Genomic DNA, 19,284 nt, shown 5'->3' with positions numbered 1-19,284 from the left:
AGAATAACTTGTATATTTTACGGAAAGAAAAATAACTTGACACATTTACATGTTATGAAACAAACAACTTGCCAACACTTATTTACACTTTACGAAAGAATAGATTACTTGCCAACACTTATTTTCATCCCATACCAAAAGAATTTAAATCCCCAATTCATGAATTGTGACAGCTTCATACGAGATAAGACATGGTAATTTGAGAGGCCTTCATCAAAACAGGGCAATGAAGTTAACACAGACGATACAATGACAGGATGAAATGTACAATGAAAATGTTGATGTGACAGCCAACTGTCCTTCAGGACACAAGAAAACACTTCGTAATATTAGGAAAATGAATATCTGTACGAGTCAGGTGGCTGTTTGGACGTTTGGCCTGTCACTACCGGAGTTAACACAGGCTATCAACACCCCACACTCGACCCCAGACCTCTTAAAAGAGTTAACACCTTCAGATATTCAAGAATGAGGCACATACACCTAAATATATGACCCTATCTATACGAATCATATTTGATATTCCGCTTTGTGTAGTGTAAAAGTAAGATTATGCTTCGATAACTATGACAAGGGGGCCGTCCAACCTGTCAACTTGTAAAGTATTACAGTCATAAGTTACGGTCGAGTATCACTGAACTTATACTTACAATCTGGGTCACTTATAATCCATGGCTCTCCCTCCCCAACGTTCCTTCGTTGTTCAGGGTCTACTGTTGACGTCTGAGCGTGGAGCCGACAGGCTTAGCCTAATCATGATATCAAATGAAGACCTGAAACTCTCGATGCGTCAGTTGTATGACGATTTAACATCTTGTTCCGTTTTTTTTTCCTGGCACGTTTTCTTCCAATATTTCTCTATCAACGTCACCCGCTCTCACTGAGCGAGTCCAAAAGGTTGTTATGATGATGGCAGCACAGATTCGCTGAACAAAGATGATAGACTGGGGGGAAGGAAGCCTGTCTCATAAATTTCATGTGCCGTCACTGGTGACAAATGGCAACTTGACTTAGTTGTGCCACACACCGCTGGTGGCAGCACTACCCATAAATTGTGAACTGCCGAGTGATTATCCCTCACCAGCGTCAGAGCTGCTTTGGTTAATACAGGCGTGTCTCATTTTCTAAAGTACAAAAACGATATATCAATCTTTTATACATATATTTCCCATACATAAGCATAAAACGTTTTGACAAATATGCTATTTCTTGCGAAGTACTTTGAATTTCCTTATGACACGAAAGATTTAGATATTCAGTTGATATTATAGGAAACCTTCCTCTCAATGCTTCGAACACTGAACACACGTTTCGAAAACACGAGCCACTGATAATGGCACCTGTTACTTGACAATAGAAGATTGATCTCGTGCCATTAACGTCAACCAGGTTAGGTCCTACTCTTCTATCCTATGCCTTGGGAGTGAACACTCGTGGACTTAAACATACAGAATCAAACGCCACTAAAATATACAAGAGCTTCACTTAAAGTGCTCATTAGCGGAGGGTATGTACAACACACACTTCTGCAGCAGGACCACAAACGGGGTCTTCCCAACACGAACCCGACTGCGAGGCAGCAGCAGCGAGGACGCAAACACCCTCACAGCAGACCCACCTGCAGACCTGTGTTCCACGAACTAGCCACACTTCCTCTCCGATGCAGCAACTGACTACTGTTCGCGCAGTCCGACATACGCTCGATAGCCTGGAATCCAAGTTCTAGCCGTGATCAGAGTGTAAACTTGTTCACTATTCCACTTGGTCATCGCTTCCAGGTCCTGAATGACGTAAAGCTTCTAACCACTTGGTGAAGTAGGGTAGATTTCTTCGTCGCTCGAGAGCTAATGTAGGACGTTGTTAGAGACCTCCACACACACACACACACAGAAGAGTTCCTCAAGTGTTTACGAAGCCTCACTCCTACCACTCGAGCCTCCGAGGCAGTGCTTCGAACGGCCGAAACGAGAGGCTTCAGAAACGCTTCCAAGAAGAAAACTCCATCGTGGGTTGGAGAAAGAAAACGGCTCCTTGTCCATGCTAAGACTAATGTACTGATCCTCCGCTTCGATGGATGGATGGTAGAAGTCCTGCTATGTCCACGTCCACTCCCTCCCACAGAAGGCCTGGCAGAGCCACTGCAGAAGAGGCTGTCGAACCCGCTACAGCACAGGAATAAACTCATACAAATCACATCCCAATGTGGCGACAATGTTGGTCAGACTGAACGAAGAAAAGGAAGTTTAGTAAAACACTTACGTCACACTGGCCAGCAGGATCAGGCTTTGGAGATATTCCGAATAATTCCGAGCTTGAAGTTTACCTGCAGTTTTCATGTTTTTGATGAAAATTTAAAGAAAATACTGTCAACACGTGTATGATGCCAGATACTGCGTTATGCGACGAGGAAATATTATCTACAACTGTATATGTGATTGTAATATTCTGGGTTATGGTGCGGGTCTGATTTCTATAGGATCGCGAGGACCGAGAGAGAGAGAATGGTTATAGAAACACTGGTAAAACCATAATTCTATATTGATATGTACACGAGCGTGAAGGTACGAGGAGAGTTGCTAATGCTGGAGGCGGAGGGAGGCAGGAATCTTCGCGCGCTGTTGCAGAAGGGAGAAGGAGGTCGTGTGCCTCACGTGGTGCAGCTGCAGGAGGGTCGAGGCGTTGCAGAGGCCCAGTGTTATAGCTTCAAGGAATGCTGAAGAGTTGCTGGGGGTCCTCGGGTTCTCCTGCAGGAGGGAGGAGGCGTTGACAAAGCCCCTAAGTACAGCTGTAGTAATACTAAAGGGTTGCGGGGTTCCCTGGTGCGCCTGCAGGAGAGAGAAGGCGTTGCCCAGGCCCTTAGGTAGAACCAAAGGAGTACCAAGGCGTTGCCGGGGTCCAGTCGTGCTGTTACAGTAAGGATTAACAGAAAAGGATTAAGAATGATTATCTATAATCATCTGTCAACTGCTATGGTCATTTCAAGCGTATATCCTACATATAAATATATAGAAAAACTTTATAAGTAATGATAAAATACCTTAGAAATACACTATATCTCTTATAGTATACAGAGCACCTGTAGAAATCCCATCCAGCACTCGAGTGTGTGAAGGGATGAGAACCTCTCCTTGATGCTCCCGACTCTACACATGAGCCACTGTCTTCATTGAATGAAGGCAAGAAGATCCCTATATATATAGATGTAACAACATGATCAGTAGACACCTCGATGCTGTTATGTCACCCAACTGATCCTCGCCTGTAGGTACTCTGGGAGTTAGCCTCTCCTGTTGATAATAAACAGACGAAATTCAATCCATTGTCAATTGTAAAATTATCAAGTTCAGAGACGAATGTTACCACGTACTATAAGTTGTATGTAAGCATTTCATCCACCATGATATTCTGCCTCAAATAATCAAGACATTTATCCCAACTTTGCCCACTGGAAATAAGTCATTTATCATATGACGATATGTACATAACCAGTTAGTGTCTGTAAACATTTCACTTACTTTGAACTTGTGGAACGAGTCGTTCATTGTTGCCCAGTACTTGTACACACTTTCCTTGCCGTGCAGCTTGTCACACGATCACTGAAGCCTGGTTCCTGGAACTTCTGTGTTGCACTCTGTACCCTCCTCTTAGCCACAGACCACAAGACGAGTGGGAGTGTACAGTGACCTCGCTGCTCAGTTAACAGAAGACAAATCAAGATTCGTCTCTTGCCAATGACCTCCAGTGTCGTTGCTCTGTGTCCGATCCACGAAAAGCCACTTCCGTTTCTCGGCAGGAGTGAACACTAACACCCAGCTGCAGGAGGGAGGAGGCATTGCCGAGGCCCCTATTTACAGCTACACGAGTGTTGAGAAATTGAAGGGGTCCTCTCGTACTTCTGCAGGAGGGAGGAGGCGTTGCCGAGGCCCATAGGTACAGCTGATGCTGTACCTATGGGCCTTGGTCAGCCTCGGTTCTTCCCTCCACTTACTTGACAGACCATGAAGACCCACCCGCCTTTGCCTACTTGAACAGCTCGTTCAGTCCCACAGATGCCTGTACGAGCGAGAACCTGGTACAGAATTACAAGTTTGGGTCGAGACAGTTTCGGCATCAAGCCAGTCCTGGATTCCCCTGAACGGCTTACAGTGTAGAGAGAGAATGGGAAGACAACACTGTGTGGTGGTAGTCCAATTCTTTGGTCATCTTGACTGCCAGCAGTGGGGCGCAGGAGGCCAGCAGCCATCAAGTCTTGAGTCTCCCGGCCATTCGCGCCCAACTTGCTGGGATGCCGTCTAATTTGATCACTGGAATCTATAGGAGACCTCCTCCATGTACCTCTTCCACGACTTGAATATCATGAGGCTGAGCTCAGCGTCTGCAGAACAAATGGACAAGTCGGTGTTGGGCCACAAGACTCCAAGTCCGCCTTCGGAAATTCGTCAAAGAAATCGATCGTGAGGACATTTCCTCTCACATGATATATAGATTTCTAGGCTCCTCGTCTGGAGTTGGACGTGATGTTCCACTAAAAAGTGGCAGTTGTAATCCCCTCAAAAGATAAGGAAACTTCGAAAGTCTACAACGTCCACACCATTCAGAGGAAGGTATATGAATGCAACGGTGTATGGTCTGGTTGGGCCAGTCCTCCCTGCCTTAATCTGCAGCGCCGGCTGCAGGAGGATCGGGCTGGCGAAAGGTTATGTCGGGACGTACCATCACTGCAACTCCACCGGGAGTCTCCGTCATCAGAGGCGAGGACCTCGCACTCAACTACCAGGGGAATTTTTGAGGTCTGCCTCCGCTGATGTCGTCAGGCGTTCGCAGTATGTACTTTAAAGACGCCTTCGTCTTCTGGAGGAGGTCCCAGCAGGGGATGGAGATGGTCGTCAAGATCCTCACAAGGTTCTATATGGCGCACCTGAAGCTTAGGAACAAGAAGTACTTATACCGTAATGAGGAGAGTTGTATCGACTGTGGCGACCAGTGGACAGATGAGGCACAACCTGTCAGGAAGTGGCCAGCGCCGACCAGCACAGTGGAGCTGAGAAATGAGGACTTGAAATAATCTTTCGCATCAACAGCTTACGTCCACAGCGGTGCTTACGTTTCAAAGAATTCTAAACACACACACCATTGATTTACGGTTTTAAAACATGGCAGTCAACACACAAACCATTGATATATGATTTTAAAACATGGCAGTCAACACACAAACCATTGATATACGATTTTAAAACATGGCAGTCAACACACAAACCATTGATATACGATTTTAAAACATGGCAGTCAACATACAAACCATTGATATACGATTTTAAAACATGGCAGTCAACATACAATCCATTGATATACGATTTTAAAACATGGCAGTCAACATACAAACCATTGATATACGATTTTAAAACATGGCAGTCAACATACAAACGATTGATATACGATTTTAAAACATGGCAATAAACATACAAAAAAACATTGACATACGATTTTAAAACATGGTAATTAACATACAAACCATAGATAGACGATTTTAAAAGATCGAAATCAAGTATTCATTTAAAAGATGAATTATAATTTATCTTGTACTACAAATTCGTTTCATGTAAGAAACCAAAGAGACTAGATATATCCCACACTTCTCCCAGTACATTTTCAAGAGTACTGGCCACAGTTAAAAACTTCTACGAAGGTTCGTCTCCTTCCCTTTACCAACCCTGAGTCAACACTGTGTCCTCTGCTCGTGGGCCGGAGTGGACAAGCTGTCAGCCACTTACGAACCAAGACCTGAAATCTTTATCAGTTTCTTGGTCTGTCGAAAGTTGGTTTGTGCTGACATTTTCTTACCCCGGGGTTTCTTATTGCTGCGAGGGAGGGAGGGCGGGGGAAGACTGTCGCGAAAGCAGTGGGGGGGATTGAAAAGAATAATATTCCTGGGACTCTGCACATATCATCCACACGATTCCTCAACCAGCTTGCCACCACCGCAGCACAGATGAAAGCCTACCGCAGAGGAGGGTTAAGAATTCCACTTGACCTCCGGGAGGTGTTGAGAAAACATTCGGCTGCTGAAGAACGCGTAGAGGAGCGCTTCGGTGCTGGTGTTCCAGAGAGAGTCACATGTTGGACATAAGACTGGTGTAGGAGAGGTGTTGTCTTACAGGTAGGATGGTCAGCAGCAGTCCATCTTGAGCTATAGAGTTCGAGCGGGTCGGAGGTGAACTGTGTATGACTTGGAGTTGTTGGCAGTCATCCACAACCCAGGTCGTTTCAGCCGCGAGGGAGATGAGGGAAAAAAAAAGAGAGGGTGAGGAAGAAGGAGAGTATTTGGGAGGGGCAGAGTGAGCGTGTCTGTAATTTTGATGTCAGGGGGATTGAGGATTAGTGTTGCCACTCTAAGTAAAAGGCTAGTTGATGTCGCAGTGCAGACTTCGTCGTCTGTAGTGACTAGGCGACACTGCGTTGGATCAGGAGTCTGAGGAAAGAGGAGGGACGGACACCTGGGGCGCTGGCTTGGCGAAGGACGACTCCGAGATCCTGTATCGTCCAGAACGAGTCCTTGGTAATGCAAACAGCCTCAATCGTCGGTCCTATGTCTCAACTCGCGAACACCGCAGGGAGGGAGAAGCCTCCGCGCACAGGCAGTCGCTAGGCAGAGTGTCAGGACGCTCCTGCCGACGTAGACATCAGAAGACTCCACGAGTGGGAGGAGGTCGCACCAGGTTCTCCGGCCAATCATTGAGCACATGAAGGGAGAGATAAGCCAAGCTTCCTGTGGACAGTGGGACGACCTAGTGTTCGAAGACGACATCTTGCAGATTCGCTCGTTCACGGGTGATATGGGAGGTCACGGAGCGAGGGCACACACTTGTGCCGTGGATGAGAGTCTGCCATCAACAAGAGATGTACCATCCCTCCCAGACGACATGAAGGAGACTCCGTCAATGATCATGCCGGATCGCCACACGTCACAACGATCATATGGTACTATTGCTGCTCAGATGCCAATACAAGTGACCGATGCGGCGGGGGTTAGGGCCTCCCTGTCCAGCTGTGCAGGGGAACCACTACTCAAGACCCCCTCGAGTTGATTCACCAGCTAAATGCAAAGATTGCTCGATGCCTCCAGTAGTGTTCCACAGTCGTGTATGACCACCTCGGAGTGTTCACGTAGACGTCCACACACGTATACTTCAACTAAAAACTCTCACACTCCAGAGTGGAAGAGAACAACGGAACAAGACGTTTGAGATTAAGAATGAATGTAGTGTGTTTACACGAGTCCCGGAGCTGTCTGCCACATCCATAAAACATAAGACTTTATCGGTGAAGTAAGTCACTCTAGCAGTCCTGACCAACACTTCCAGGGGCTCCTTACAGCCAAAGGTGGAGCAGAGGTGGAGGTTTTGCTGCCGATGTTTCAGCTGCTGTACTCTGTGACACACTTCCTGACCAGTCTGGCACTGTCGGTAATTGACGTCTTCCGTGGATCTCCCTCGCCTACTTTTGCACTTCTATTGCTTCTCTGTACCTACTCGTGGCCCCCCCAAGCTTAGCGTTTCCAGGTTGATGCTGCACAGCTTAAAAGGATGCCTCTACAGCATCTAGGATTGGTATGGGTTGGCCAGAAAGTCAATCCTATTGCACACAAACAAATGTCTTGCGACTGGATCGGCAGTTCGTCTAAGGAGAGTCGATCGACGTAGGTTGACAAGTCGGAGTCCCGGATGACAGTATAATTGGAAGGGTGAGCGAGTGTTGATATAGAACTGGCAGGGTGGCAGGGAGACGATTCACACTCGGATGGACGGCAGGGTGATGAGCTCTCTAACAGAGTGATGAGGGTTAGAGAGATGGGTGGCAGGATAAAGGGCGACGGGAAGGGGAGGGCTGGTGATGGGTAGGGGGAGGGCACGGGGAGAGGGCCGGCGACAGGCAGGGAAAAGGGTCGGCGACGGGCAGGGTGGAGGGCTGGTGATGGGCTTTAGGGAGGTGACGGGCTGTTACTGGGCAAGGTTTCGGGACATTGTGTAATGGGGACGTGACGTACCGGTGAGGGGAGTGACGGACCGGCAGGCGGAGTGACGGGGCGGTGGGGGGAGTGACGGCCGTTATGGAGACGTGGCGTGCCGGTGAGGGACGTGATGGACTGGCAGGCGGAGTGACGGGGCGGTGGGGGGAGTGACGGGCCCTAACGGGGGAATGACGCACTGTAGATGGGGTATGACGGACCGGCGCTGGGAGTGACGGACCAGCAGGGGTAGTGACGGACCGGCAGGTGGGGGAGAGACGGAGCGGTCGTGGAAGTGACAGGCTGGTGGGGGAGTGACGGAGCGGTTGTGGAAGAGACAGGCTGGTGGGAGAGTGACGGAGCGGTTGTGACCCGCCGGTGGGGGAGTGGTGGAGCGGTTGTGACCCGCCGGTGGGGGAGTGGTGGAGCGGTTGTGACCCGCCGGTGGGGGAGTGGTGGAGCGGTTGTGACCCGCCGGTGGGGGAGTGGCGGTTCGGGGTGTAAGGGAACGGTTTGAAGCCTGTAAGGCTGGGGGAGTGATGGGCCGATGGGGATGATGGGCCGGTGGGGGTGATGGGCTTCTGGGGTTGACTAGCTGGGGTGGAGGGGAAAGGTTTGAAGCCTGGAGTGGGGGGAGATTGACGGTCTCGTGGGGGTGAAGGGCCAGTGGGGGTGATGGGCCTCTGGGGTTGACGAGTTGGAGTGGGGGGAGATTGTCGGTCTCGTGGGGGTGATGGGCCAGTGGGGGTGATGGGCCTCTGGGGTTGACGAGTTGGAGTGGGGGGAGATTCACGGGCTCGTGGGGGGGATGGGCCAGTGGGGGTGATGGGCCTCTGGGGTTGACGAGTTGGAGTGGGGGGAGATTGACGGGCTCGTGGGGGTGATGGGCCAGTGGGGGTGATGGGCCTCTGGGGTTGACGAGTTGGAGTGGGGGGAGATTGACGGTCTCGTGGGGGTGATGGGCCAGTGGGGGTGATGGGCCTCTGGGGTTGACGAGTTGGAGTGGGGGGAGATTGACGGGCTCGTGGGGGTGAAGGGCCAGTGGTGGTGATGGGCCTCTGGGGTTGACGAGTTGGAGTGGGGGGAGATTCACGGGCTCGTGGGGGGGATGGGCCAGTGGGGGTGATGGGCCTCTGGGGTCGAGTTGGAGTGGGGGGAGATTGACGGGCTCGTGGGGGTGATGGGCCAGTGGTGGTGATGGGCCTCTGGGGTTGACGAGTTGGAGTGGGGGGAGATTGACGGTCTCGTGGGGGTGAAGGGCCAGTGGTGGTGATGGGCCTCTGGGGTTGACGAGTTGGAGTGGGGGGAGATTGACGGGCTTGTGGGGGTGATGGGCCAGTGGTGGTGATGGACTTTTTGGGTTGACATGTTGGAGTGGGGGGAGATTGACGGGCTCGTGAAGGTGATGGGCCAGTGGGGGTGATGGACTTTTTGGGTTGACGAGTTGAGGTGGAGGGGAAACGTCTGAAGCTTGAAGAGGAGCGGGGAGTGCGACGCGTTGAGGTAGTGGATGGTGAGGGGTCGGGTGACGGGGAGGTGGTTGCCGTGCATGACGCGGAGGAAGACCGGGAATGGTAGATCGGGCGGTGGCAGCGGAAGGGGTAATGGGTGGCAGTGAAGGGGTGATAAGGGACGTGGTACTGGGCAGAGTCATTGTGGGCAAAAGTGTGGCCGTTCATGAATGCTGGGACGTGAGGTACAGGGTACCGGATGAGGGGGTAGAACATGTTGTGGAGACTCGAATACTGGTACTGGTAACCTCTCACGTCCTGTGGTGGATGGTAGGGGATAATGGCATTGGGGTAGTGGTGGGCGAGGTCGTGGGTAACGGCGATCGGATAAGGAGGGATTGGATGATTGTGGATATTGAGGTAGCGTTGGGGGAAGGGGCTGTGATGGTGAGGGACGTGAGTGGTGAGGTAGTGGCCGGTGCGTTGGAGGGTTGGGTAGAGCAGGTCGAGGGAGTGGGGTCGGACAGAGTGCGGGGCAAAAATGCATGCAGCAGGTGGGTAGTACCTGATGGGGTGGCCGGCGGCGGCCAGAGCGTTGGGGTATCCTTGGCCGTTGTACCCGGTGGGGTATTGGATGGGAGGGTGGTGCTGGTGGATGAGGTTCAGGTAGTTGTAGTGGGCTGCGATGGTTGACGCGCGGTCCAGTGGTGAGGGTTGGGTCTCTTGGGAGAGACAGGGCGAGCAGAGGGTTTGAGGGCGGCTGGGCTCCGGACGACTTGGTCCCGGGTGGGAGGGTTCTGGGTGACCTTGCTGCGGGTGGGAGGGTTCTGGGCCACTCGGCTGCGGGTGAGAGAGTGGTTGGTTGAAGGGTTCTGGGCGACTCTGTCGAGGGTGGGAGGGTGGTTGGTTGAAGGGTTCTGGGCGACTCTGTCGAGGGTGGGAGGGTGGTTGGTGGAAGGGTTCTGGGTGACTCTGTTGTGGGTGAGGTGGCGGCGGGTGGCTTGGCTCTGGGCGATTATGTCGTGAGTGGGAGGGCGATTGTTGGAAGGGTTCTGGGTGACTCTGTTCTGTCCGTGAGGGTGGCGGGTGGCAGGGTTCTGAGCGACTCTGTTGTGTGCGTGAGGGTGGCGGGTGGCAGGGTTCTGGGTGACTCTGTTGTGGGTGAGGTGGCGGTGGGTGGCAGGGTTCTGGGCGATTATGTCGTGGGTGGGAGGGTGGTTGTTGGAAGGGGTCTGGGCGACTCTGTTGTGTGTGTGAGGATGGCGGGTGGCAGGGTTCTGGGCGACTCTGTTGTGGGTTGCAAGGCTCTGGGTGATACTGTTGTGGGCGAGGTGGCGGCGGGTGGCAGGGTTCTGGGCGACTCTGTTGTGGGTTGCAAGGATCTGGGTGATACTGTTGTGGGCGAGGTGGCGGCGGGTGGCAGGGTTCTGGGCGACTCTGTCGTGAGTGGCAGGGTTCTGGGTAATACTGCTGTAGGTGAGGTGGCGGGTGGCAGGGTTCTGGGTGACTCTGTTGTGGGTAAGAGGGTGGCGGGTGGCAGGGTTCTGGGTGACTCTGTTGTGGATAAGAGGGTGGCGGGTGGCAGGGTTCTGGGTGACTCTGTTGTGGATAAGAGGGTGGCGGGTGGCAGGGTTCTGGGTGACTCGATTGTGCGTGTAAGGGTGGCGGGCGGCAGGGTTGTGGATGACTCTGTTGTGGGTGGAAAGGGGGCGGGTGACTCTGTTGTGGATGGAAAGGGGGCGGGTGGCAAGGTTCTGGGTGACTCTGTTGTGGGTGGAAAGGGGGCGGGTGGCAAGATTCTGGGTGACACTGTTGTGGGTGGGAAGGTGGCTGGTGGCAAGGTTCTGGGCGACTCTGTTGTGTGTGCGAGGGTGGCGGGTGGCAGGGTTGTGGGTGACTCTGTTGTGCGTGTGAGGGTGGCGGGTGGCAGGGTTCTGGGCGACTCTGTTGTGTGTGCGAGGGTGGCGGGTGGCAGGGTTGTGGGTGACTCTGTTGTGCGTGTGAGGGTGGCGGGTGGCAGGGTTCTGGGCGACTCTGTTGTGCGTGTGAGGGTGGCGGGTGGCAGGGTTCTGGGCGACTCTGTTGTGCGTGTGAGGGTGGCGGGTGGCAGGGTTCTGGGCGACTCTGTTGTGCGTGTGAGGGTGGCGGGTGGCAGGGTTCTGGGCGACTCTGTTGTGCGTGTGAGAGTGGCGGGTGGCAGGGTTCTGGGCGACTCTGTTGTGCGTGTGAGGGTGGCGGGTGGCAGGGTTCTGGGCGACTCTGTTGTGCGTGTGAGGGTGGCGGGTGGCAGGGTTCTGGGCGACTCTGTTGTGCGTGTGAGGGTGGCGGGTGGCAGGGTTCTGGGCGACTCTGTTGTGCGTGTGAGGGTGGCGGGTGGCAGGGTTCTGGGCGACTCTGTTGTGCGTGTGAGGGTGGCGGGTGGCAGGGTTGTGGGTGACACTGTTGTGGTTGGTAGGGTGGCGGGCGGGAGAGTGGCGAGTGGTAGGGTTGCGGCTGTGACTGTTGTTGGTGGTAGGGTGGCGCGTGGTAGGGTGGCGTGTGGTAGGGGTCAGGGCAACTCGATTGTTGGCGGCAGAAATGCAGACGGCAGGGTTGTGGGTGGCAGGGTTGCAGGTGGCAGGGTTGCTGGTAGAGGGACTGCCAGTAGTGGGGTCGTGTGTGGCAGGGAGGAGAGCGACATGGATGAGCGTGGCAACATTCTACAGGGTCTTGCCTTGGACGGTAGGGTTGTGGATGGGAACGTTCCAGGTAACGGGGCTCCAGGTACTGGGGCTCCAGGTAGCGGGGATCCATGTAACGGGGCTCCAGGTACTGGGGCTCCAGGTAGCGGGGATCCAGGTAGCGGGGCTCCAGGTAGCGGGGATCCAAGTAGCGGGGATCTAGGGAACGGGGTTCCAGGTAGCGGGGCTCCAGGTAACGGGGCTCAGGGGGTCGGGTTGCAGGGTAGTGGGGTTCAGGATGACCCTGCTGTGGGTGGGAGGGTGCCGGGTTGTGGGTGGTGGGTGTATTAGAAATGGGCTGTGGGACATTGGGCGGCGGGCTGGTCTGCAGCTGGGTACCAAGCGGCTCAGTAGTGGGCGGCGGAGGGGTAGTGGGCGGCGTAGAGGTAGTGGGCGGCGTAGGGGTAGTAGGCGGCGTAGAGGTAGTTCGTGAAGTTTTGGGTGATGACGGGCTTGATGGTGGGGTAGCGAAAGACGACGGGGTAGTGGGTGGAGATAGAGCAGTGGGCGGAGGCACGGGTGGAGGCGAAACGGCGGGTGGAAGCGAGGCAGCAGATGCAGCCGGGGTGGCGGAGGGAGGGATCGGAGGCCTGATAATGGGTGGAGGTGGAATGGTGGGAAGAGGCAGAGGAGGCAAGGCATCGGGCGTAGGCGGGGCAGCGGGCAGAGGTGGGGAAGGCGGCGTAGAGGGTGGAGGCGGGGTAGCGGGCAGATGTGGGGGAGGCGGCGTAGCGGGCGGAGGCGGGGTAGCGGGCAGAGGTGGGGGAGGCGGCGTAGCGGGCAGAGGTGGGGGAGGCGGCGTAGCGGGTGGAGGCGGGGTAGCGGGGAGAGGTGGGGGAGGCGGCGTAGCGGGTGGAGGCATGGTGTGGGGTTGACCAGGTAGGCACTGGTGTGGTGTGAATACGAAAAGGGAGGCCAGATGATGGTCGGGTCACACCTACGGTAGAGCCGAGATCCCGGGGCGGTGGAAGCGACGTGTCGGCCAGGGAGGACCACGGTGCACACGTCAGGAGCTGACGATGATTCGGGCAGGGAGGAACCACAGTGCCCGCAGAGCTGACGATTGTCGGCAGGAGGACCACAGTGCACACGTCAGGAGCTGACGATGATTCGGGCAGGGAGGACCACAGTGCACACGTCAGGAGCTGACGATGGTTCGGGCAGGGAGGACCACAGTGCACGCGTCAGATGTCGACGGGTCTTGCAGCGAAGGTCACAGCGCACACATCAAAAGGAGGTGACGTGTTCATCAGGGACTACCACAGCATGCACGTCAGGAGGTGACGGACAAGTCTGGCAGCTAAGGTCACAGGACCCACGTCAAGGGAAAGCTATGTGTCCAGCAGGGAGGAACACACCCGCACACGTCAGGAGGTGACGAACAGGTCTGACAGTGAAGGCCGAGGGCACACCGTCAGGTGAAGGCGACGTATCCAACAGTGAAGACAATACAGCACACGTCACTCCGCTCTGACCACAACTCCCTGACCGACTGAGTGGTCAGCCTACCTCTCTCCACCCTTGTTTACACACCCGTCAGCCGTGGGCTGCCTTCTCTAATGACGCGACACGTCGTTAGGTTGTTAGACACCGGTGGAGAGTTTCCCAGAAAAATTCAGTCAGTGAAGAGTGTAATGTTGACCAGTTAGTGATCAAGCAGGTTAATAACAGTATGAAGACGTACATGTCTATTGTCACACACATAACTTTGACGTACACGAGGGACGGTCTACCATTGCTGAGCGATGATTGCCAGCCATCAAGTTGAACAGGTCATTTCAAAGCGACGTATTCTCAATGCACGTAAATACACATACACACATGCACATTCACACACATAAATCACACATGCGAACTGTATTAAGACCCATACAAAACACAGATAGTCTAAGATACTGAACGGTCGAACGTATCAAAACTGGGAGGTTCATATCAAGGAGACATTGATAGAACTGCCATCACCACAAAGGCGTGGGATAACAGAGTGAAGAGGGGAATCCATGTCCTCCCTTGGTGGGTATACACACTGGAGAAGAGACACGAAAAGTATATAGGATTGGAAGGGTGGGTGAGGGAGAGCAGGGACACAGGGGGCAAATTATTGCAAGCTAAATGTGTCTCGACACTTATGGCAACCTAAGTCCTGTGTGTGTGTGTGTGTGTGTGTGTGTGTTTTATGATCGTATTAATGCCGTGTTCAGTCAACGAACGTGTGGTTACGGTTTGGCGTTCATGAAGCACGATGTTTGCAATGACATCATGAAGACATGACGATCACCCATTGATCGTTGGATAACTTATACAGGAATTAGGAGAACTCGAGTTTCTGGATCGAACTGAACCATCAAATGAGACAGTGATACACAGGACACTCCTCACCACAGTCTCTTGTATTCCTGATTCCTTATTTTCGTAGGGATGTGTGTGTACGTGGCAGGGGCCGGTGATGTATGTACTAGGGACAACGAGGATGAAATGTAAACACTTTCTGTCACTGATGCTCAACCGAATCGGGCAATTTAGTGGTCTCGCAACTCCTCACTCTAACGCTATCGACGTCTCCGTGCGACACAAACGAAGGGGCTTTTGTGAACTGGTTCGTTTGAGGCCGAGGATGTGACACCGGATCACTACAGTCCTAGGGACATCCCTCGTCAGACGAACCAGTTCTCTGATAGTCATGTGTGTCACCTTGGATTCTATCTCTCGACGGCAGGACGTCAACACCTACTGATATGACATAAAAGATAGTAAATATGAAATGATTTTAACAGAAGGATCGTCAGTTGAGTCGAACCGAGAACTCGACCCACTCGTTATATTTGTCCGTATCTCCCACGTCTTAATGCGGCGGATATGCAAGAAACCATTCTCGCTCCCCAGGACCTACCCACCGCGTTGGAGGATTCCCTAGCCTCCCTCCAATGCCATTACCTTGCCTTCCCCACGGTGATCCAGCCCTGTGGCAGGACATCCTGGTTTTAACGATCCCCTCCTCCGTCTTACGTAAAGCCAAGCACCTTGACGATGGTCGCTGCTACCCCTGCAGACACCACCCTCTTTCTCCTGACGGAGGCGAGTGTCCCCTCTCTATTAACCCTAATGACTCCAAAGTTTTGACAAACAAGGGTCACGTCATGTTCCCCTGGAATGAATGGCCCACTTCATCCACGAACTTTGATCCCCATCGTCAGTTCCGCCTGGCATGGAAGCGACCCTTCGACGAGTTAGGGTTGGCGAGTGTCGGCCTCCTACGACACTGTGGAATGTAAGTGTCTTTTGACGTCAACTCCTGAGGCTGCCACATGCGTACTTATCTGTCGCACCCGCAGCAGACCTGTTCATCCTCCACAGCCAGGCTCTCTTAGAACTCAACAGCCGTTGCCTCTGTCTTGCAGAGCTTCCCTGGCCTTAAGGAACCTCATACGTGATCCCATCGTTGCAATAGCTTCGAAGGTGACGCGTACGTAGATCCAGAAGCTTCGAATAGAATTTCGTTCCTTATTCCCCCTTGATGTACTCCAGCATCTGATGGTCAAACAGGGCAACCAGTCAGAGCCCCACACTCTAAAAGCCTCCCTAAATTTTTGCAAATTATTCGTATTGCTAATATTGTGTTAAGACACTTCCATCGCACTTCTATGTGTAAAGCAAATTGAAATAATTGAACTAGAAAATGGTCTATTTTCTTCTAGATCATCTGTATTTACCGTGTAAGGGGCCTCAAATTAACCTCTTTGTCGAGGCCCTACCAGAATCCTAGGGCCACTTCTGCTGCTTGGCCCTCACTCTATACTTGATAAACATAATAGCTGTGTAATCCTTAACTTTGGACACCTTAAATACACGTCACCCATGATCATCTAAATTGTAGGATTCTCTCGTTTTTTGTTTCTTCTTCCTTTAACTTTCGCCTTTCAAGTCTTTATGGGTTCAGTGGGGGGTAACGAGGGAGTAAAAACTCGAGTGGCTTTCGTATGGAAATTGCACCTTGAGTATAATGGGTCTTGAATTGATCATTGCAATGTTGGAGACATGGGTGGTGCCCAGAGCCCAGGCGAGATAGGCCAACTTGTCGCATAAGTCTGTTGGTGTGGAGGTTACGATTGGGTTGGGGAGGTGAGAATACAGATTGTTATGGTGTCTATTCTATTTGTTTCGGGGGAGGGGATTTGTGAGTATAAGCTGCTCGTGGGTGAGGCGTGGGCAATTAAGATATATTGGTCATTAGGGTCTAAATATATAGTCTAGATGAATTGGTTGCGGGCCTAATGACCTTCCTCAAAGGTTGCTGCGCGTAAAACCCAACATGAGAAATGCGCGGGAAAGCTTTTTATTTCTGGCTGGTGGTCGTCAACGAAGTAGGTTGGGTAGGAGGGATCCCGCCCTGTTGCAGAGAACTGGTTGCCCTAGGATGATACGGTGTAGACGAGTTGGGTGTATTTAGGTTTTCCTGTGCAGGTGTCGAACTTAGAAGCATTTTCGTTTTGTTTTGCAGGTGTTGCATTCCTGAGTATCTGTAGTTTGGAGTTTTATGTTTAATTTTGAAGGGATAGATGACCACGGAGGCGAGGCGTAGTTCAGTACGGAATGGATGAACTATTTATAGAGGATATTGAGGGATTCTTGTTCTTGTCTGTGCTGGTGCCACTTCAGCGTTTTAAGGACGTTTCATTTGCTAATGGGCTTTGCGATTACTATCGTGATGTACGGAACGACTCGTGTATGTGTGTGTGTGTGTGTGTGATACCCAGTGTGGTTGGAGGATTGTTGAGTGGGAGTGGAGGGTCGTTCTGGGTCATGGAAGGGGTACAAGCTGGATTCATATCCGCCATGGTTTACAGCAGGAGGGAAGTGTTGGATATCCGTGGGGATGCAAGCATTGTTTATTCTTTTGCAGAGATGACCCAGTGTTCTAACTACATGAAGTTGTATTGAGTGTTCGCTGTTGTTTCTGTGTAGCGTCAGGGTGCTGTGATGTGTGTGTGTGTGTGTGTGTGTGAAACCATCTGCATGCGAGGGTGCTTCCATAATTTGGTATGTGGAGGTGAAACGAGATGGTGCGGGAGGAGACTAGAGAGGGCTAAAGTCCTGCTGCTTTGGATGCTTCACTGTCGGTCTTGAGGACTTTCGAAGTGAAGCCTTTGTGAATGAACGTCACGTGACAGCCAACCATGAAGTTGGTTAAGAACTTTGATTTAGTTATACGCTGGGAGTCGGTGAATGAATGATACTGAAGCCAATCAGGATGTGTTGTGTGCAGTACAGTAGGGTTTGAACCCGTGTTGTGTGGGTAGGAATGATACTGAAGCCAACCAGGGTGTGTTGTGTACAGTACAGTAGGGTTTGAACCCGTGTTGTGAGTGTAGGAATGAGATGTTTTCGTCGATTCCTTTGTGATTAAGTTTTTCAAGGAACTTGGATACATGATAGCAATAATAATGAGGCAGTAGGACAAAGGGTTGCTTTCCAGATGTCTAAGGTATTATTGTGTGACCTGGGGTGGTTGAAGATGTCTGTATAAGTGCCTGGGTTTCTGCTGGGCCAAACTATTTACTGTAAAATGTTGATTTGGTTCTTGGTGGGTGGGGTGGTAACTGCAGTTTACTCGAGACTAGTTGCAGCATCTTTTCTTTGGTTTGTTGGGTAAAAGAAAAACAAATACAGTACAGTTCTTGAAGATCTGGGGTGTTAGCAAGAGAGATGGAACGAGCCTGAGAGGCGGGACTGGATGGCGGCTGGCCTGGGGTTTCGAAACAGCCTCACCTTGTGCTTCAGTTGGGCTCGACTGACTTAAACACTTGGCTCTCAATACAGTTGTAAGATCTATATACAATATTTTCTCACATATGTACATTTACCCTTTATACTTAATTGTTATTTACCAAAAACAATTTATATATCAGCCCTTTTTTTCCTGCAATTTCAACAGACGCTGTACGATATTTTTTCGTGTTTCACCGTCTTAGTTACGAAGCTTCAGATGAGTGACAACAATACTTGTATATCAGGTAATTGTTTACTTTTCTTACGTCATTTTATCTATGATTTTATTGACTTGCCTGATGGGAAAAGGGTTGTTGCTGTTATGTAGATTCCTGTGAATAGTCTTTCTGACGTTCGAAAAGAAGCAAGTTTAATTTTCACTGGAAAATTTGACCACATGGGAAGACATTTTTTACCAGCGTCCTTGTTTTGTTCCAATAATGTTCCAGGATGATGATTCAAACAATTAATCTTACCTCTTTTGAAATACAAATTCATGACTATTTGCGTGCTTTGCTTTTTATTATAACCATTGGTAATTTAACAAGGTTTTGTTATTTCTCTCATCAATTTATCGCGTAAAATACGAATCAGTTCATTCCATTGGTTCGTTGGTTACATGGACTTCAAGTCCGTCAACTGCCAGGGTAATTAAGGTCGTCATCATCAAGTTATTGCCACGAAACCAAAGATCTTCAGCGCCTTCTTCAGGTATTAAGGATAATCCCAAAGCCATATACACTCCCGCTGTATATGTAGCACTTGATTCGTTTTAAAGAATGCCATCATCTCAAACGCGATCATGTTTTCATTAACGTCCCCTTTTATCAGTAATGTGACACGGATTTAATTCCTACCCCTCATCATTTTTGGATTGGATTGGATTAGAGAATTTAGGCTTATAAGCCAAGCACTGGGGTGTCTAAGGGTATACAGAGCTCTTCATCATTTTCGGTATCAGCACGAAAGTCATTCTATAATGACTTATGCCACACAAGCTTTCCTCAACGCATGCGCGTGGCCTGAGGCGACGCCTTCAGCAATTCATACTTTAGACGCGGGAGGAAGGCCTTTGTGTGGCTAGGCTGCTCTCACAGTCGTGTACGTTGCTGAGAACATTTAGCATCACAAAATCTAGTCAAGGTCAAAGGAACTGGTAGATATGTTGACCAGTATCGGTAGATATGCACCAAGGAGAGTAAGGGACTTCTGTATATTGTTCTGATTCCTTTGCCAGCAGGGTGGCTTGGATAGGCTTGCCAGCTGATGGTATAAACTGATCTTTGTTAAGTTTGCTGGTCCATCTGGGCATTCGGTAAGGCTGGCTGGTTTGGCTGTGTCA

General features: G+C 51.3%; 1 protein-coding gene across 2 annotated transcripts; it reads right to left on the bottom strand.

Moving 5' to 3' along the window:
* Positions 1 to 2,520: 2,520 nt before the first annotated feature.
* Positions 2,521 to 13,086, bottom strand: LOC139760248 (uncharacterized). Of its 2 annotated transcripts, XM_071683173.1 has the most exons (4): positions 10,667 to 13,086; positions 3,516 to 10,636; positions 3,038 to 3,287; positions 2,521 to 2,904 (listed from the first exon to the last, which is right to left on the bottom strand). In XM_071683173.1, the coding sequence occupies exons 1-2, from the start codon at positions 13,036 to 13,038 to the stop codon at positions 7,840 to 7,842; spliced, it is 5,169 nt and encodes a 1,722-aa protein (XP_071539274.1). In that variant the 5' UTR covers positions 13,039 to 13,086; the 3' UTR covers positions 2,521 to 2,904; positions 3,038 to 3,287; positions 3,516 to 7,839. The 2 variants fall into 2 exon arrangements, with proteins under 2 accessions (XP_071539274.1, XP_071539273.1); XM_071683172.1 differs by having other exon boundaries at positions 3,516 to 13,086.
* Positions 13,087 to 19,284: the final 6,198 nt, after the last annotated feature.

Source organism: Panulirus ornatus, chromosome 36 (genome assembly GCF_036320965.1).
Source record: "Panulirus ornatus isolate Po-2019 chromosome 36, ASM3632096v1, whole genome shotgun sequence".
Lineage (NCBI taxonomy): Eukaryota > Metazoa > Arthropoda > Malacostraca > Decapoda > Palinuridae > Panulirus > Panulirus ornatus.
Note: the sequence above shows the minus strand (reverse complement) of the source record. Positions and strands in the feature narration are given on the sequence as shown.